This window comes from Dunckerocampus dactyliophorus, chromosome 2, assembly GCF_027744805.1.
Source record: "Dunckerocampus dactyliophorus isolate RoL2022-P2 chromosome 2, RoL_Ddac_1.1, whole genome shotgun sequence".
Taxonomy (NCBI): Eukaryota; Metazoa; Chordata; class Actinopteri; order Syngnathiformes; family Syngnathidae; genus Dunckerocampus; species Dunckerocampus dactyliophorus.
In genome coordinates, this window is record NC_072820.1 from 6,251,916 (window position 1) to 6,271,106 (window position 19,191).

Genomic DNA, 19,191 nt, shown 5'->3' on the forward strand with positions numbered 1-19,191 from the left:
ATTACCCGAAGGGGCTCACAGGTTCTGGAGTAGTGATGTGCGGATCGATACTGAAATGTTGTTACATCCGATAAAAGCCTTTCATGCTCTGAAATGGATTCTCAAATCAAAATATCAATCCTGTCGATACTCCAGTCATATCAGGTACTCTTTGTGTTTGTGAATTGAGAATACATTTTTCATTCCTGAAGTAGATCTTAATCATGAATAATTTATTTGAACGGTTTTATTATTTCACTTATTTTATATAATTTAAAATACCATTTTCACACATTTTATATATCTAATTTTTTCCTGTAGCTTGGCCATACTGTAAATCACAGCACTACCTCAATAAATAAATAAATTTAATAAAAATTTATTAAATGAAATGAATTATTAAATTCTTAATTTAATTAATAAATTAATGAAATACCTTGTGTTCTTTATGCTATGATATGAAATATGCCACTTTTTTTTATTTACCAGACACATTAGGTGAATTTGCAAAGCATCTGTATCGCCGATACCAGCCAGAATTTTACTCAGCATCGGATCGGAAATGAAATCAGTGTTATCACACATCACTATTATTGCATTAATTTTTGCTTTTTTTCAAACAGTTTTCTCTGATTATCTTTTCTCTGTCCTCCTTTTTTGCATATTTTAGTTTGATGTCGGGTCTGGCTGCTCTGGATGCCAAATGCTCCAGTCGCCTGGGCATCATGACCATCTCCTACTACCTCTGGACCACCTTCGTGGCTGTGGTTGTGGGCATCGTCATGGTGTACATCATCCACCCCGGTGGAGCTGCTCAGAAGGAGGACTCGGACGAGAGCAAGAAGCCAATGACCAGCTCCGCTGACGCTCTGCTGGATCTCATTCGGTGAGAGAGTCGCAAAGGAAGACACACTGTCTCCTACGCACTTGTTGTATGCTTTGCACTCTGTTTTACACTCAGTTGCATCAGTTAAACTCGCTCGCTTGATTGACTTAATTGGCTCTAGTCAAAATAATCCAAAAGTCAATGCCACAGCACGCACGCTTATACATTTATGTGCGAAATAAAGACACGTCATTTCATTAATGCAGTCGCTCCTCTTTGCGACAATGGCTACTCTCCACAATAACAATGGAAATAATCTACAATGTCAGCAGTGTAGAACAGGCCAGACCACGAACACTCAGTGCAAATGAAGGGCTGCGGGGCGCCAGGAGAAGGAGGGGGAATTGGTCAGAAATCAGTCCAACGAATGGCCTGGTGCAGCCGTGTCCAAACCGCATGCTGAAAAATCAAGGGGCCACTTATAGATTTATTACTTATATTTATATGTATACCGTGGTGTGAAAAAGTGTTTGCCCCCGCCCCGATTTCTTATTATTTTGCATGTTTGTCACACTTACATGTTTCAAATCATCAAACAAATGACTATTAGTCGATGACAACACAACTGAACACAAAATGCAGTTTTAAATGGAACTTTTTATTATTAAGGAAGGAAAAATATCCAAATCCACATGGCCTTGTGTGAAAAAGTGAACCTAATCAATGGTCGGGCCACCCTTAACAGCAACAACTGCAATCAAGCGTTTGTGATAACTTGCAATGAGTCTCTTACAGCAGCTGAGGAGGAATTTTGGCCCACTCATCTTTGCAGAATTGTTGTCATTCAGCCACATTGGAGGGTTTTCCAGCATGAAGCGCCTTTTTAAGGTCATGCCACAGCATCTCAATAGGATTCAGGTCAGGACTTTGACTAGACCACTCCAAAGTCTTCATTTTGTTTTTCTTCAGCCATTCAGAGGTGGACTTGCTGGTGTGTTTTGGATCAAGCACTTTTTCACACCACTGTATGTATATATACAGTATATATATATATATATATATATATATATATATATATATATATATATATACTAGACAGCCCTGGTCTAGTGTGAGCAAATATAAAATGAGAAAATGAATATAAAATTACTGAGAGCTTTCCAGATCTGTCAGTATGTGTGAGAAGTTATTCATTTCATTTGTTATCTCAAGGGCGGCACTCCAATGACGTGCGGTGAGGTTCATAACCGGCGAGGCGCTGACTTCTTTGGAGTATTTTTTAATGTTAATACGGGAAAAAGAGAATAATTCACTGGTTAATTATTAAGTTTGAAAACAAAAGTTAATTTTGTTTTCAAGCACTTCTTAATCGCATTGTTTAATTTTATTGTGTGGCCTTAGCTTTTATTTTTATATGAAGCACATGCGCCATATCCTTCTCCAGGAAAAACTCTGGTACTTTGTTGGAAGAGTTTGCTCACCTTCTGTTGAGCTTGGATATATAATCCTGCATTTCGGCTGTCATGTTTATTCATTCATTCATGAAAATATAATTGGACTTTTTGTTGAAGAGCTGCTCTGCTGTAAAAAAATAAATAAATAAAATGCTGGCTTTTCTAGTGTATGGAAGGACGGCAGCGACAAGCACACGCCAGCTCACGCACGCCCCCCGCCCCACTCCTTCAGGATGAGGTGGAGTGCTGCAGCGCCTGTGTTTTATGGGCCAATTAGCAGGAATAAGAATTTTTTTTTTAAACAATTGAACTTATCCCAAAAAAATACATTTATAACAGTTCAATGGACCCCATGTCACTGACTCATAAGGAAGTTGTTGTAAAACATCCCTGATGCGTTTCGGCATCAAGCGTGGAGCGTCTCGTGTGGAGCCAAGTGAAGGGGAACGCTCGGGGAAGGAGGAAATCCTTGAGATGTTGAGTGCCTGCGAGTTAACGTGCTAAGCTAATTAGAACTGCTCAAGCCCAGCAGGGTGTGTGTGAGGTGAACTTTGCTCAGCTGGTCAGTGACATCGCCACGTTGAGTGTGTCAGTAGGATAGCGGGTCAGTGGGCTGAAGGACACCGCAGGAATGTAGAGGTTTATTATATTTGAATAGGACAGCTTTAATAACAAATCTCGTACAACAATGCACATCCGTAATCGGTAATAAACAAGTTTGACATCTTGTTGTGAATTTTAATAACATCAAATCACACTAGGATTAAATTGCCTCTGAATGAACGTATGAGCCAAGCCTATACAATTCCACTTTGTTCCGATGATGAGGCAGTGGTGACGTTCACAGGCTGTCAGTGTGTGCATGTGTGCGTTTGTTGTAGGAGAACGCAGCTGTGCTTTGGATTTATCTTGCAAAGCTTCTTTAAAGCCCTCATCTATTATGCAGCCATGCTATATTGGTAGTGGAGTATCTGGCCCAGTGTGTATGTCCGAGTGTGTGATAAATATGCCTGATGAACATCGTGTGCATGAATAAGGGGTTTCTTGGAGGTATTAGTGCCACAAGGATCAAACAGTGTGATTTGTGGCGTCTTGGCTGACAGTTGTTGGAGTTGGCCCTACTCGTGCCATGATTGGCGCACGTCTGGTTGTGAATCACTGCCTTTATAATCCTCTGCAATATATCTGATTGCAGACGTGAGATGTATAGACCTGCTTGAGCAACCTGTTAGTAAAAAGTTACACCAATCAAGGCTCAATGGACTAGTTTTTCAGCATAAGATAAAGGATTTTTTTTCTTGACATTTCAGGTGAAAAACTACGACAGAGTATTAGGGCCACATTGAAAAAAAAATCGGAGATTTCGAGAATAAAGTCATGAATTTCCGAGAATAAAGTCATAAATTAACGAGAAAAAAAGTTGTTAATGTATTAGAAAAAAAAGCCATAATATTACAACAATGAAGTTGTAAATTTACGAGAATAAAGTAAAAAAATTAACAAGAAAAAAGTTGTAAATTTACGAGATAAAAAGCCGTAATATTACGGAAATAAAGTTGTAAATTAGGAGAATAAAGTTGTACATTTACGAGAATAAAGTCATAAATTAACGAGGAAAAAAAGTCGTAAATGTACAATAATAAAGTCATACATTAACAAAAAAAATTTGTAAATTTCGGAGAAAAAAAGCCGTAATATTACGAGAATAAAGTCGTAAATTTGTGGGAATAAAAGATGCAATATTAGGGGAATAAAGTCGTAAATTTACAAGAATAAAGTCATAAATTAACAAGAAGTTGTAAATTTACGAGAAAAAAAGCTGTAATATTACGAGAATAAAGTTGTAAATTTAGGAGAATAAAGTTGTACATTTACGAGAATAAAGTCATTAATTAAAGAGGAAAAATGTCATAAATCTATGAGAATAAAGTCATAAATCTACAAGAATAAATTAGTGAGAAAAAAAGCCGTAATATTACGAGAATGAAGTCGTAAATGTACAAGAATAAAGTCATAAATGAACAAGAAAAAAAGTCGTAAATCTATGAGAATAAAGTCACAAAATAACATGAAGAAAAGTCGTACATTTGCGATAAAAACAGCCGTAATATTACGAGAATAAAGTTGTAAATTTACAAGAATAAAGTCGAAAATGAACGAGAAAAATAGTCAGAGATTTACGAGAAAAAAAGCCGTAATATTACGAGAATAAAGTTGTAAATTTACGAGAATAAAGTGACACATTCTATTCTGCTGCATTATTTTTATTTTAATAACTTGGTGGGCTATTTCTAGTTTTATTCAGAGTCATTCTTATTTATTTTCTGCAAGGTTGCAGCTGGAATTAAATACTTGTAAGAGAGGTGATCGCATTAATTAAATGACGCATTCTATTCAGCTGCATTACTTTCATTTTAATGACTTTGTGGAATATTTCCAGTCTTATTTGGAGTCATTTTTATTTATTTTATCCAAAGTTGCAGCTGGAATTGAATACTTTCAAGAAAGGCGATCGCATTAACTAAAAGATGCATTCAATTCTGCTGCATTAGTGTCATTTCTATTACTTTGTGGGCTATTTCCAGTTTTATTTGGAGTCATTCTTATTTATTTTATTCAAAGTTGCAGCTGGAATTAAATACTTTCAAGAAAGGCGATTGCATTAATTAAATGACGCATTCAATTCTACTGCATTAGTGTCATTTCTATTACTTTGTGGGCTATTTCCAGTTTTATTTGGAGTCATTCTTATTTATTTTGTACAAGGCTGCCGCTGTCATTAAATACTTGCAAGAGGGACAATTGCATTAATTAAATGACACTGTCTATTCTGCTACAGTACTGTAATTTTTATGATTTTGTGGAATATTTCCAGTGTTATTTGGAGTCATTCTGATTATATATTTTGGAATCGCAAGAGCAGCAATCACAAGAATTAAATGACATGTCTTACATACACAGTTGTACTGTGCTGTGGTATTTTATTTCTGTTACGAATTGTGTAGGTTATTATTAGCCAAACGTAGCATGCTTGAGGTGCTAAGTGGGCCCAGGCACGCTACGATTGGTCAAGTGTGAGTACACCCTGAGTGTTGCTGAGAATCTGTTGTCATTTGCTGAATGGAAATCTTCTGAGGAAGAGATGTTCGAGACGATTCTGACAGCATCACAAGGTCACTCTAGTCCCCCTTTTCTTCTTTTGTGTTTATCTTGGGTCTGAAAAAGTACAAATATCTCTTAGGTCATTTCCTTGAAGCGTCATGGCAGAGAATTGTGCGGTTTGATCGGCAACCATGAGTCAGGGGTTCTCGGGTTTATTGAAGTTCATGGTTTTGTGTCAATGGACCTCAATGCTCATCTTCTGCATGTTTTATTAATTCAAGGCTGTTCATCTGACTATTTCCCAACTTCTGTTCCTCAGCAACATGTTTCCAGCAAACCTGGTTCAAGCTACTTTTCAGCAGGTAAGCTGAAATATGAATATCTGAGTAAATACGGATAAATACGGATATGACAAACACACTGTTGCATGTGATTTTCCCTAAAACATTCAACTTGGTCAGTTTTACACATCTCTATAAAATTTTTGATAATTTGAGTGAGAATATTTTTTAATATTTATTTATTTATTTATTTATTTATTTATTTTCAGGCAAATTATTTTAAACATTTTGGGACACCCTCTACAGTAGTATAACAGAACTACATAATTTTGAAATATTTTCTATTATTATTTGAATTAATTATATTGATTATATTTAAATACATGACATTAAATTAGCATACCTGTACTTTATTCTGCATGCTTTATAGTTCATAAACATGTATGAGACAAGCGTGTCCAAACTTTTTCTCCTACCGCATACTGAAAATCAGTATTAGTATCAACATTTCAGCTTCTTCTCTTTACATTTTGCCTTTTTGCTCTATTGTTCCCATTTTTGCTAATTTTTTGGGGTTAATTTTATTTCTGTAATGTGCCATGGGCCAATAAAAGACAAGCTGCACTCCGCAGATGGCCCCCGGGCCGCACGTTGGACACCCCTGGTATACGACACGACACACACAAAATCCGTCTAAATAAACTTGTTTCATAGTTGGGATAGTGCTGTTTTTTTGGTAATTTCCTTATTTTGTAGCATGTGGATTCATCCTTTGTGGGAAATTTACGATTTTAAGACCAGGGGTGTTCGAAATGCGAAATGCTTGGTTTTTATCAGCCTTCGGCACATTGTAGCGTAAAAAGGAAAACTGTAAAGAGCAGCAGCTGAAATGTCGATGCTAATAATAATAATAAAATAATAAAACAAAGCTTTGTCTTTAAATGTATATAAAGGGGTTTTTTTAGCCTTTTTACAAAATTTAAAAAATACATCAAAATATCCAAGTGGCCCGCAGTCTTTTGATTTTCAGGATGCGGCCCTCGGTGGAAAAACGTTGGACACCCCTGTTTTAGACCATGAAAAAGGGCCCTTCTGTAATAGAGCATGATTGCCTCCCGGAAAATGCTGATAGCATCTCCAGCAAAATATAAGCATGATCTAGTGTAGCTTACGTTATTAATTATTGTGTTTTGTGAACTACATAGAGCAGCATCAAATGATGAATGTGTCCTTTTCACCAGATAATGGACAGCTCTGAACATGGCTACGAGGTCTATCACGAGTACTAAGAGCCTTTTATCCCTTTTGGTTTCAAGTATCGAACACAGAGAGATGCTGAATTGATCCCCAAACCAACAGTAGCTCAGCTCCTGGATGAGACCACCACTCGACGAGTGTACATCTACGGTATCCAGGATGACAACGGAACCGACGTCCAGAACTTTTCCCTGGATCTCACTCCGCCCCCGGACGTCATTATGAAAACATCGGCCGGTACAAGCGAGGGCATGAACGTGCTGGGGATCGTTATTTTCTCCGCCACCATGGGTAGGTGGTCGGCTTTAGGACGCTCTCACGATGCAGAGGGATGGGATTTCTAAGTCATTTCGTCATGTCATCCAGGGATCATGTTGGGGAGAATGGGGCCCAATGGAAGTGCACTGGTCAACTTCTGCCAGAGTTTGAATGAAGCGGTCCTGAAGATTGTTGCCATTGTCATTTGGTAAGAACTATAACGATCATTAACTAGAAGCTTCATCTTAACATGTTTACTCTCCCTCCTTTTTAGGTACTTCCCTTTTGGGATTGTCTTCCTGGTTGCTGGGAAGATCTTGGAGATGGATGATCCATCAGCAATGGGGAAGAAGCTGGGCTTTTATGCCATCACAGTGGTAATGGGCTTGATACTGCACGGTCTTTTCATCCTCCCTGCCATGTACTTCTTTATCACCAAGAAGAGCCCCATTGTTTACATCAGAGGAATTCTGCAGGCCCTACTTATTTCCTTGGCTACCTCTTCCAGGTAAATATACACACACACTACACAGTATATACCGTATTGCATGAATACTTTGCATATATAAAGGTTCGGGGTGCTGTTGCGTTCCTATGAGCCCATCTCAGTGTTTCCCATACATTCAAGTATTTGCGGCCGCCACAAATACATTTGCAGCTACCTGTTTGCCCTCGCTCATGACCCCATTATAATGGGACTGCAGCGTGTTGTTACATTAGATGGCATCACAACGTTGCTTCTTGACACACCTCAAGCACACACTTGGTCTGCCAGAGAATAAGAAAATGTAGCAGGAGGGATCAATGGTGCCAAGTTAGTGACCTCAGACCCAAAGTGCAACTCGCGGCTGTTTTTTTTTTTTTTTGGCCCACAGCACATTCTGAAAATTCTGGAAACAGCAGGAAAAATTGAAAAAAAAAAACAGCACTAATTTTACGAGAAAAAAGTTCAAATATCAGGAGAATAAAGTCATAACATTCCGAGAAAAAAAATTGGTATTTTACGGGAAAAAAACATTGTCATTTTATGAGAATAAAGACGTAATTTTCTGTGCAAAAAAACATGTAACTTTTAGAAGCATAAACATGAAATATTAAAGAAAAACTCTTATTTTCTAAAGTGGTAATATGATCAAAAATAAAACAAAACAAAGAATGAAAGTGCAAATTTTAGAAAATGCATTTGGGAAAAAGTTATGATATTAGGTGAATAAAGTCATAATAAAGGATAAAAGTTGTCATCTTATGGGAAAAACGTTGTGGTTTTACAAGAATAAAGTCATATTTTGAGGAAAAAACATGTAATTTTGAGAAGCTCATCCATCCATCTTCTATGCCACTTATCTTCACTAGGGTATGCTGGAGCCTATCCCAGCTGACTTGGGGCGAGAGGCGGGGTACACCCTGGACTGGTTGCCAGTCAATCGCAGGGGAATTTTCAGAAGCATAAAGTTGAAATATTAAAGAAAAAAGCTGTTATTTTCTAAAAATGTACCATTATGAGAAACAAAACAAAAGAATAAAGTTGCAAAGTTTAAACAAAATAGTTTAGGAAAAAGTTATATCAGAGAATAAAGTCATAATTTAAAAAAAGAAGTTGTCATTGTACAAGAATAAAGTTATAAAATTTATAGGAAAATTTTTTTAGAAGCATAATGTTGAAATATTAAAGAAAAAAGATGTTGTTTTCTAAGGTGGGAACATTCTGAGAAACAAGACAAAACAAACAAATGCAAATTTTTGAAAATGTGTTTGGTAAAACGTTATTAATATTAGGAAAATAAAATCATAATATGAGAAAAACGTTGTCACCTTATGGGGAAAAAAAGTTGTCATTTTCTTGGAATAAAGTCGTAATATTTAATGGAAAGAACGTGTCAGTTTTAGAAGCATAAAGTTGAAATATGAAAGATTTTCTAAAGTCGGAACTTTATGAGAAACAAAATAAAGAAAGAAGTGGCAAATTTTAGAAATGTAGTTTGGCAAAAAGTTATGATATTAGGAAAATGAAGTCATAGTATGAGAAAAAAGTTGTCATTTTACGAAAATAAAGTCATAATATTCTGGGGGAAAAACATGTCATTTTTAGAAGCATAAAGTTGAAATATTAAAGAAAAAAAGATGTTATTTTATATTATTCAAAATAAAAGAATGAAGTTGAAAATTTGTTTGGGAAAAAGCTATTAAAGTTACAATTTTCGGGCCTTTGTATTGGCTTCTGGACTCCTATAGAGCAGCTACACACGATAACCCGCACAGAAAGCTTTCTAGATCTTCCAGACTCTGCAACTCTTCCTGCGGTGTTTCCTGCCTCCCGCCCAAACGGTCTGTGTAATTTACTTCACCGCTGTGATTGGTCACACTCCCAAGCGTTCCCGAGGACTTCTGCACAGCTGCTGAACCCCTTTCGTCCGATTACTTGCACAAAATAAATACAGTTAGGACACTGATAAATTGTTACTGACAGCTTGCTCTTCTGACTCTTCAACCCGACCAGTAACACTGGAAAGGTGTCAGACTTCAGCAGCAGTTTGGTGGAGAGCCCAGCTTGGTATTGTCCCATGTTCACAAAACAGCCCCGTGTGAAGTGGCGCTGACAGATGAGCGTGTTTTTTTCTCGCTGGCCGGGAATCAGCAACTCCAACCACTTCTGCCTGATGCTTGCCTCTTTAGGCACACCGGAACAAACATTTCCTGGGAGCCATTGCTCCACGTGCTAACACCGTGAACAGAGCGAAGCAGAGCGGGGGTGCTGGGCACGCCCATATAAGGAAGTCCGGGTTGCCTTGACTTCAATGGAACTCTGTGTTAAAAAAAAACTGTAAAACACAGCGTGCAGAGACGTCGAAAACTGCTTCCAGGTCTCACTTCCAAACGCGCAAACCTCATTATCTGACGCGTTGGCATCGTTTAACACGAGAATACAACATTGTAACAAGATTTATAGGTCAGAAAAGAGGAATAAAGCATAATAGGTCCCCTTTAATATTATGAGAATAAAGTCAAAATATTATGGGAATGAAGTCATAACATTACAAGAAAAACTTAATGTAAATATTTGAAAAAAAACACCAACAGAAATGGAAAAAAGCAAAATAAAAAGTGTAATTTTAGGAGAAAAGTTCATACTACTAATAGGCTTTTTCACATGTATCACAAAGCTGAGACGCATGCTGTTTTTTCTTGAAATATAACTTCTTAGCATGTCCGTTTACAAAACGTAAAATATCAAAGTGGCCGTCTCATATTTGATTTTTCAGTATGCGGCCTACAGTAGATGGAAAAAGTTTGGACACCCCCTGCACTAGCGACTTTCTCTGGTCTCACTGGACACGCTCACATGAAAGAACGCATCACTCCTCTCAAGAGTATATTTATAGCACCTGCTGTTTGCCTCGCACGATAATTCTACATCAGTGGTTGAGTAGAGCACAGGATGCTGCCCTTGTGCTGAATTGTGAGGGAAATGTGGAGTGGAAAATGCTATCAACCTTGAATTATTGATGTGTGGTATAGGCTAAATTGATTACGACCCTTTTAATGTTGAGAGCCGCTGCCTTTTGGTTAAGCTATGGCCTTAAACCTCTCTAACGGGAATTAGCGGCGTTGGAGTATCATTCAAATATGCTCACATCTGTGCGTCGAGTGAAGCGTAGTAACTTTTTAAAAGTGGCGGCCAGCGCATTTGGCACCTGGGCCTTCAGTGGGGGCTCAGGCGTCCCAATCCACCTCTTAATACCGCCACTATCGCGTCACGATTCCAAAAACAACTGCAGCTCCTGTCTGGTTACACAGCATTAAAACGTGCACACAGTGACCCCCTGTTTGTTGCAAAATAAGCTTCAAAATAAAAGCATGGCAGTATTAACCTGGATTCAACACTCGTTTAGTACATTTTTGTTTGATTATATTTGAGCTGCAACAATTAATCGATGGTTAATCGATTACGCAATTAATCAACAGCTATTTTGGTATTTGATTAATTGTTTTTTATTTAAAAATGTGATTATCCTCTGAATTCAACCTCTCAAATGTGAACATTTTTTAATTTGCTTAGTCATCCATGAAAGCAGACCTCTCTTATCTTTGTGTTTTGGGCAAAACAAGATATTCACGTACATCAGCTTTGACATTTTTGCCTCTTTTCTGATATGTTGCGGACCAAACCACCAAGTTTGTTTGGTTCATACTGATTTGGTCCGTCCAGGGCCTAACCGATTACTCGATTCATCAAAACAACAAGCTTGAGATCAACAGACTAAGAAAATAATTGTTACTTGCAAACGTTTGGACACCCTGGCCTTACAGCAAGACACACTCCACACTTCAATGCAGCCAACATGGCTCGGCAGCTCTTCTCCTCTCTTGTGCTGCCTGTAGCTTGCAGGCAAACGCCACTGCCCCCTACTGCCCAACCCCGGAATCACAGGTCATAACTGTTAGCTATTACACAGTCTAATAGCTCAGTGCTTTGTCAATCTAATAACTTTCCATAGAGGACATTCACCCTCTACGATACACACGCACACACTCACATAGCACAATCCAAATTTGAATATGACTCGTGGAAAATGACACAATTGATGCACTGTTCTCATTCGCACCAGCTTAACTCTGACTTTCACTTTCCAGGCACACAAGCTTAATTTTCACTTTTTAGAGGGGTGCGGCAACGGCTATATATACTACGCGTACCTGAAGACAGGAAGAAAGGCTAATGAAAAGAAATTGAGGAAAAAAAATGTCAACCAACTGCCGTAGGTTAAAAAATTTGACTTACTTTAACCTGGCTTTGGTTTCAATTTCGGCTACATCACAGTTCGGCCATTTTGCACAAATATCTGGTTGAAAAACAGCACGTAAATGTACAAACATATCTGTCCTTTTTGTTTCAGCTCTGCCACGCTGCCTATCACCTTCAAGTGCCTCCTGGAAAACAACCACATTGACAGACGCATCATCCGCTTTGTGTTGCCTGTGGGGGCCACCATCAATATGGACGGCACCGCCCTCTACGAAGCCGTGGCGGCCATCTTTATTGCCCAGGTCAATAACTACGAGCTCGACTTCGGGCAAATCATCACAATTAGGTAAGCGGAGCATTTAGTTGAAGTGTGTTTGCGTTTTTCTACCTTCAAGGTACCCAAAGTGTTTTTTAAATGTCACCTTAGTTGCACAACAAATAACGACAGTTGCCACGGAAAGAACACCAACAGCTAAGTCATACAGCGTCTTCTTGGTAAGAGTTGACTCTGTCTCGTATGCCGGCACAGCCATTTTTAAGAATTGTGAAAAATATACATTTCAAAGCAGGACAGTTTAGTGCTGTTTAGTCCTGACCAATCGCAACAGAGGCTGCGAACTCCAAGCATGTCGGCCAAGAGGAGAAGAATGCAGATTAACTATGCACATAATATATATGATATTTATTTGTACTTTATTTATCCCACAGCGGGGAAATTTACTATTTATGGTGTATTTTATCAAAAGAACCTCACTATAGTGCACCACTGGGATCCGATATCATTTTGAAAGTCCCTGAAATCGACAGGGAAGGGAGCCTTTAAACAAACAGGATACACATGACACATTCAGTACTGACGTTACGTGTAAACAAACTACACAAACCGTGTAAAAGCCCCTCTTTTACTACTTTTTCAAATTTTCTTTTCATTGCATTCCAAAAAAAAAAAATGCGTACTGAATTCACCGCTCGGTGGAAACAAGGCTTGCTTTAGATAGGAATCGTTAAGTTGCGTAACGTGCGGAGCGGACGCCAGCTAGCATAGTTGTGTGTTAAGTGAACCTTACACCCCGACATCTTAGGACAGGGGTGTCAAAACTTGTTCCACCAAGGGCCGCATGCTGAAAAAAAGGCTGCATTTTTATATTTAAAGAAAAAAAACAGCCTGCATCTCAGATTTGTGTTTGCTCGGCGACAGAGCATATTACTTGTATGAACTTGTTCCCATTCCATTACACTTTCGGCTCTTTTTTCCTTCTTTTTTTGAATTTTTAACTTTCTTCTCATACATTTCTTGCCTCTTAATGTTATTTCTTTATTCTCTTAATATTTTGACTTTATTGTAATATTATAACTTTTACCCAACCTAATTTCCTTCAAATTGCAACTTTATTCTTTGTTTTGTTTGTTTCTCACATTACGACTTTTTTTTTACTTCATTTTTTTCTTTATTCTTGAAAAAATTGCTGTTCTTTTTTTGCTGTTTTTTCGCTGTTGTGTCTTTTCAAGATTTTCTTTTTAAATATATCCATCCATCACTTTTTTATGGCACTTATCCTCACGAGGGTTGCGGGGGTATGCTGGAGCCTATCCCAGCTGAGTTAGGGCGGGAGGCGGGCTACACCCTGCACTGATCGCCAGCTAATCGCAGAAAAAAATAAAATAAAATAATAAAGTAAAAAATATATATATTGAAACATTTTAATAAAAATATATAAAAATATAAAACAACATATTTTGAAAATATATTTAAAAATGTAAAAAATTAAAAAAAAAGAAGGCCTGGGATTTTCACCTGCAAAGTTTGATTGGAGTACGTTAGGTTTAAACCAGCGCAATACAACAGGCTCGAAAAGGAGTAGGAAGAAGCACAGTTGATTTAATCCTTCCCCTTCCCATGTCTCAGCTATCACTTCTGGGGTTTAACGTGTACCAGATTACCATTTTCTAATTGGGGAAAAGTTTATGCCACGGCTGACTCAGTTGAAGGTATACAACCATCAGTTATTATTAAAAATTGATAGCATATTAAAGACATTTTCACCGCTTTTTAGCTTTTTTTTTTTACAGTTTTTTTTTTATTTTTTATCCGAACCTAAAAAAGGATATCAGGTGTAAATTAGCAAGCATTAGAGATGCTTGTGGGCAAAACTCTGTTTTTTTCCCCACATATTCCAAATATAACAAAGCAAATATGTTGCAAAAACATATTCTGCATGCAAATTAATCGGCAGTTTGCTCAGTTATGCAAAAATATGGGATTTGCTCGATACACATATATGTAAATATCACACGGATTATGCCTTGTGATCTTCTTAGTCTGATCGGACTTCTGCCAAATCAGTCTGGAAGCCACAGCAACACCCCTGCTCACACAAATAGCAGCACTCTGTCTCCCGGTGCACCTGTCGACGGACACCTTTGGAATAGGTAGAAAAGCCCGCACAGTTCCAGGACAAGCAGTGCGTCCCTCTGATTGAGTGATGCTGTATGTTGGCATGTAATAACATTAAGCAGACCTCTGCCCATAGCTTCAGGCTGTGCCCATTCCCTCATAATCCTTTGGCAATAAAACCCATATGACCTGTATGACTCGTCTCCCTTGTCACGCCAGAATTATAATAATTTTGCCCCCCACCCCCCTCGGCATCCTGTGCTGTTTGGCTGCCGACCACGGAGCTGCCGTAGTCGGCAGCTATATATATATATATACTGTCCATCCATCCATTTTCTATACCGCTCAAATATATATATATATATACTGCTCAAAAAAATGAAAGGAACACTTCGAAAACACATCAGATCTAAACCGGGGGAAAAATGATCTTGAATATCTTTCCTGATAATAAGTGGGTGATGTATTAGTAACAAAATGATGCCACATAATTTGATAGAAATGAAAAGGATCATCCTATAGAGGGGGGAAATCAAAGACACCCCAAAAATGAAAGTGAAAAAATGATGCAGCACACTGGTCCATTTTGCTAAAATGTCATTGTAGCAACTCAAAATGATTCTCAGTAGTTTGTGTGGCCCCCACGTGCTTGTACGCATGCCTGACAACGTCGGGGCATGCTCCTAATGAGACTACGGATGGTGTCCTGGGGGATCTCCTCCCAGATCTGGACCAGAGCATCCATTAGCTCCTGAGCAGTCTGAGGAGCAACCTGGCGGCGCCGGATGGACCTAAACATAATGTCCCAGAGGTGTTCTATTGGGTTTAGGTCAGGTGAACGTGGGGGCCAGTCAATGGTATCAATTCCTTCATCCTCCAGGAACTACCTGCATACACTAGCCACCTGAGGTCGGGCATTGTCGTGGACCAGGAGGAACCCAGGTCCCACTGCACCAGCGTAGGTTCTGACAATGTGTCCAAGGATTTCATCCCGATACCTAATAGCAGTCAGGGTGCCGTTATCTAACCTGTAGAGGTCTGTACGTCCTTCCAGGGATATGCCTCCCCAGACCATCACTGACCCACCACCAAACCGGTCATGCTGAATGATGTTGCAGGCAGCATAACGTTCTCCACGGCATCTCCAGACCCTTTCACGTCTGTCACATGTGCTCAGGTTGAACTTGCTCTCATCAGTGAAGAGCACACGGCACCAGTGGTGTAGTTGCCAATTCTGGTGGTCTATGGCAAATGCCAATCGAGCTCTACGGTGCTGGGCAGTGAGCACAGGGCCCACTACAGGACGTCGGGGCCTCAGGCCACCCTCATGGAGCCTGTTTCTGATTGTTTGGTCAGAAACATTCACACCAGTGGCCTGCTGGAGGTCATTTTGTAGGGCTCTGGCAGTACTCATCCTGTTCCTCCTTGCACAAAGGAGCAGATACCGATCCTGCTGAGGGTTGAAGGACCTTCCACGGCCCTGTCCAGCTCTCCTGGAGTAACTACCTGTCTCCTGGAATCTCCTCCATGCGTCCAGGTACCGCAGTGATGCCCTGGTCCAGATCTGGGAGGAGATCCCCCAGGACACCATCCGTAGTCTCATGAGGAGCATGCCCCGACGTTGTCAGGCATGCGTACAAGCACGTGGGGGCCACACAAACTACTGAGAATCATTTTGAGTTGCTACAATGACATTTTAGCAAAATGGAGCAGTCTGCTGCATCAGTATTTCACTTTCATTTTTGGGGTGTCTTTGATTTCCCCCCTCTATAGGGTGATCATTTTCATTTCTATCAAATGATGTGGCATCATTTTGTTACTAATACATCACCCACTTATTATCAGGAAAGATATTCAAGATCATTTTCCACCCAGTTTAGATCTGATGTGTTTTCGAAGTGTTCCTTTCATTTTTTTGAGCAGTGTATATATATATATATATATATATATATATACATATATGAATATATATGGATGTTTGTATGAGTAATGGGCATGTTAACTCTTGCCCATGCCTTTGCATAAATGTTCTATGAATATACTACCTTTAATTCTCCCACCAGCCTGAAATGATTCAGTTGGTGCAATGAGGTTTATACAGTAGTTACGTCCATGTCCGCAGTGGATGAAATATTCAAAATGCTTTCCTGCCATAAGGCATATGCATTTATTGCAACTTTGCCAGACATTTTTTATATTCAAACTATGTCGGGGAACAAGCAATTTGCACACAAATACGTTGTTGAACCTAAATTGGTCCTACTCCAATATATTTGTATTTGAGCATAGAATTTGTTTAAATAATATATGTTCAAGAAAGATGTTGTGTTCATGGGGGAAAAAATGGGATTATTTTTTTATGACCTTTTTCCAGAATGGCGCCTGAGGCATGATTTTATTTAACGCCCCCCTCCAATATAAGCTACATTTACACTATGCAAAATAAATAACTATATATAAAACCTATATGCAGAACTATGTAAAAAAAATGATGGCTTATTTGGTATTATCATTTCTAAGTATTAAGTGGGCATTGCTTTACATTTGAATCAATGTGAGCGTTACCATTTTAAGAGTTAGCTGTAATTACCAGTTTTAACGTAATTATATTGAACACGCACAATTTGAGTGCCCCCTGGAGGCCACTTAACCCTTAGCATCTGCCTGTACGGCCCAACGGGCCAGCTGACGCTGCCTTTTTCCATCACTGAGAGGAGGACAATGACAGAAAGTGAAAACATGGAAAGAATAAATCACGTGTTGTAATTCATTCAAATGGGCTGCGTCTCACCGTCAGCAGGATAAGTGGTGGAAAATGAAATGAATTGCTCGTATTGTTGCAGTTTGTATTGTTGCACGTAGAGCGTCACAATTAATATTATCCCCCAATTCACTCATCTGGTACATTTTCTGCTTCTTTCTACTCCTTTTCTAAATGTACCTCGAAATAAACTAAACATTTACCAGAAAAAACAGTGACTGTATTTATGTAAAGTACGTGATAATGTATTATCTATCTCTGAATACATTGTAAACGACACTGTACAGCAATTGTATACTTTTTTTTTAATGCACCTTCTATTTCAGCATCACTGCCACTGCAGCCAGTATCGGTGCAGCCGGAATCCCGCAAGCCGGACTCGTTACCATGGTGATCGTGTTGACCTCTGTGGGCCTGCCGACCGACGATATCACTCTCATAATTGCTGTTGACTGGGCTTTGTAAGTACGAGTACGCCTGTTCCGTTCCTTTTGTAGTATTGCACACTGGAAGGGGCGTTGCAAGGAAGGGAGAGGCAGACTCATCGGGAGGAGAAAGTCCACCACGCTGCTTGGTTATCGCTGTCCATTTCATAGGAGCAGATCCCTTCACATGTTCGAGGATACCACATTTGTCCATCGCAGCTGAATGGCTGAGACCAGGGGTCTGCAACCTGCGGCTCTTTTGTCCTTTTGCTGTGTCTCTGGTTGATGCTTTTGTGTAGTCACTCATGAGCCTTTCAAAGTTTTGCGTCAAAGTGCTAGGGGCAGTGGAAAGGGCAGCTATTTTGCTTGTTAGCTTCCATTGTCGCTAATGAACTATGGCAACAAAAGCGGCATGGAAAGTGATACTGGAACTGATCGATGTGTTACAACACTTTCAGTGTGAATGTTGATCCAACTTCGGTGGAGAAGGCTTAAGAAATATCACTAATTGCCAGGTTGGCAAGAGTCGTGGTTTGTCACTCCGCCAGGAAGACAGAATAGGAACGAGACAATACGCTTAAAAGAACCACATACAGGGGTGTGAAAAAGTGTGTGCCCGCCTCCTGATTTCTTGTTGTTTTTGCATGTTTGTCACACTTAAATGTTTCAGATCATCAAACAAACTTAAATATGAGTCAATGACAACACAACTGAACACAAAATGGAGCTTTTAAATGAAACTTTTTATTATTAAGGGAGAAAAATCCAGAACTTCATGGCCCTGTGTGAAAAAGTGATTGCCCCCCCCTGTTAAAACATAACCTAACTGAGATTCATAGAGATCTATCAGTCTGGAAAAGGTTATAAAGCCATTTCTAAAGCTTTGGGACTCCAGCAAACCACAGTGAGAGCCATTATGCACAAACGGCGACAACAAGGAAGTGGTGAACCTTCCCAGGAGTGGTCGGCCAACCAAAATTACCCCAAGAGTGCAGTGACAGCTCATCCAAGAGGTCACAAAAGACCCCACAACAAAATCCAGTGACCTGCAGGCCTCACTTAAGACCTCAGTTAAGGTCAGTGTTCATGACCTCCACCATAAGAAAGACACTGGGCAAAAACGGCCTGCATGGCAGAGTTCCAAGACAAAAACCACTTCTGAACAAAAAGAACATTAAGGCTTGTCTCAATTTTGCCAGAAAACATCTTGATGATCAATTTCTGACAAGACAAAAGTTGAACTTTTTGGAAGGTGTGCGTCCCATTCCATCTGGCATAAAAGTAACGCTGCATTTCAGAAACATCACACCAACAGTAAAATATGGTGGTGGTAGTGTGATGGTATGGGGCTGTTTTGCTGCTTCAGGACCTGGAAGACTTGGTGTGATAAATGCTGCTAAGGGTGCCCCAACCAGTTATTAGATTTAGGGGGCAATCACTTTTTCACACAGGGCCACGTAGGTTTGGATTTTTTTCTCCCTTAATAATAAAAACTTTCATATAAAAACTGCATTTTGTGTTCAGTTGCGTTGTCATTGACTAATATTTAAATTTGTTTGATGATATGAAACATTTAAGTGTGACAAAAATGCAAAAAATAAGATATAGGGAAGGGGCAAACACTTTTTCACACCACTGTATGTAGCCTTACCTTTAATTTAGTGGTCAAATGAGTTTTGTGGCTCCAAGTGGGTTTTAATATGGTTAAT

At 39.2% G+C, this 19,191-nt stretch overlaps 1 protein-coding gene across 3 annotated transcripts in view; it reads left to right on the forward strand.

Moving 5' to 3' along the window:
- LOC129177207 (excitatory amino acid transporter 5-like) overlaps positions 1-19,191 on the forward strand; it is a 54,285-nt gene that overhangs the window by 26,688 nt on the left and 8,406 nt on the right. For all 3 annotated transcript variants that reach the window (XR_008569591.1, XM_054768065.1, XM_054768066.1), the window contains 7 exons: positions 650-865; positions 5,681-5,723; positions 6,959-7,190; positions 7,266-7,365; positions 7,432-7,665; positions 12,053-12,247; positions 17,384-17,518. Coding sequence is in view for 2 of the 3 variants with exons in the window: in XM_054768065.1 (XP_054624040.1) it covers positions 650-865; positions 5,681-5,723; positions 6,959-7,190; positions 7,266-7,365; positions 7,432-7,665; positions 12,053-12,247; positions 17,384-17,518 (1,155 nt within the window). In the remaining variant the exon portion in view is untranslated. The remainder of the gene's footprint in view (positions 1-649; positions 866-5,680; positions 5,724-6,958; positions 7,191-7,265; positions 7,366-7,431; positions 7,666-12,052; positions 12,248-17,383; positions 17,519-19,191) is intronic.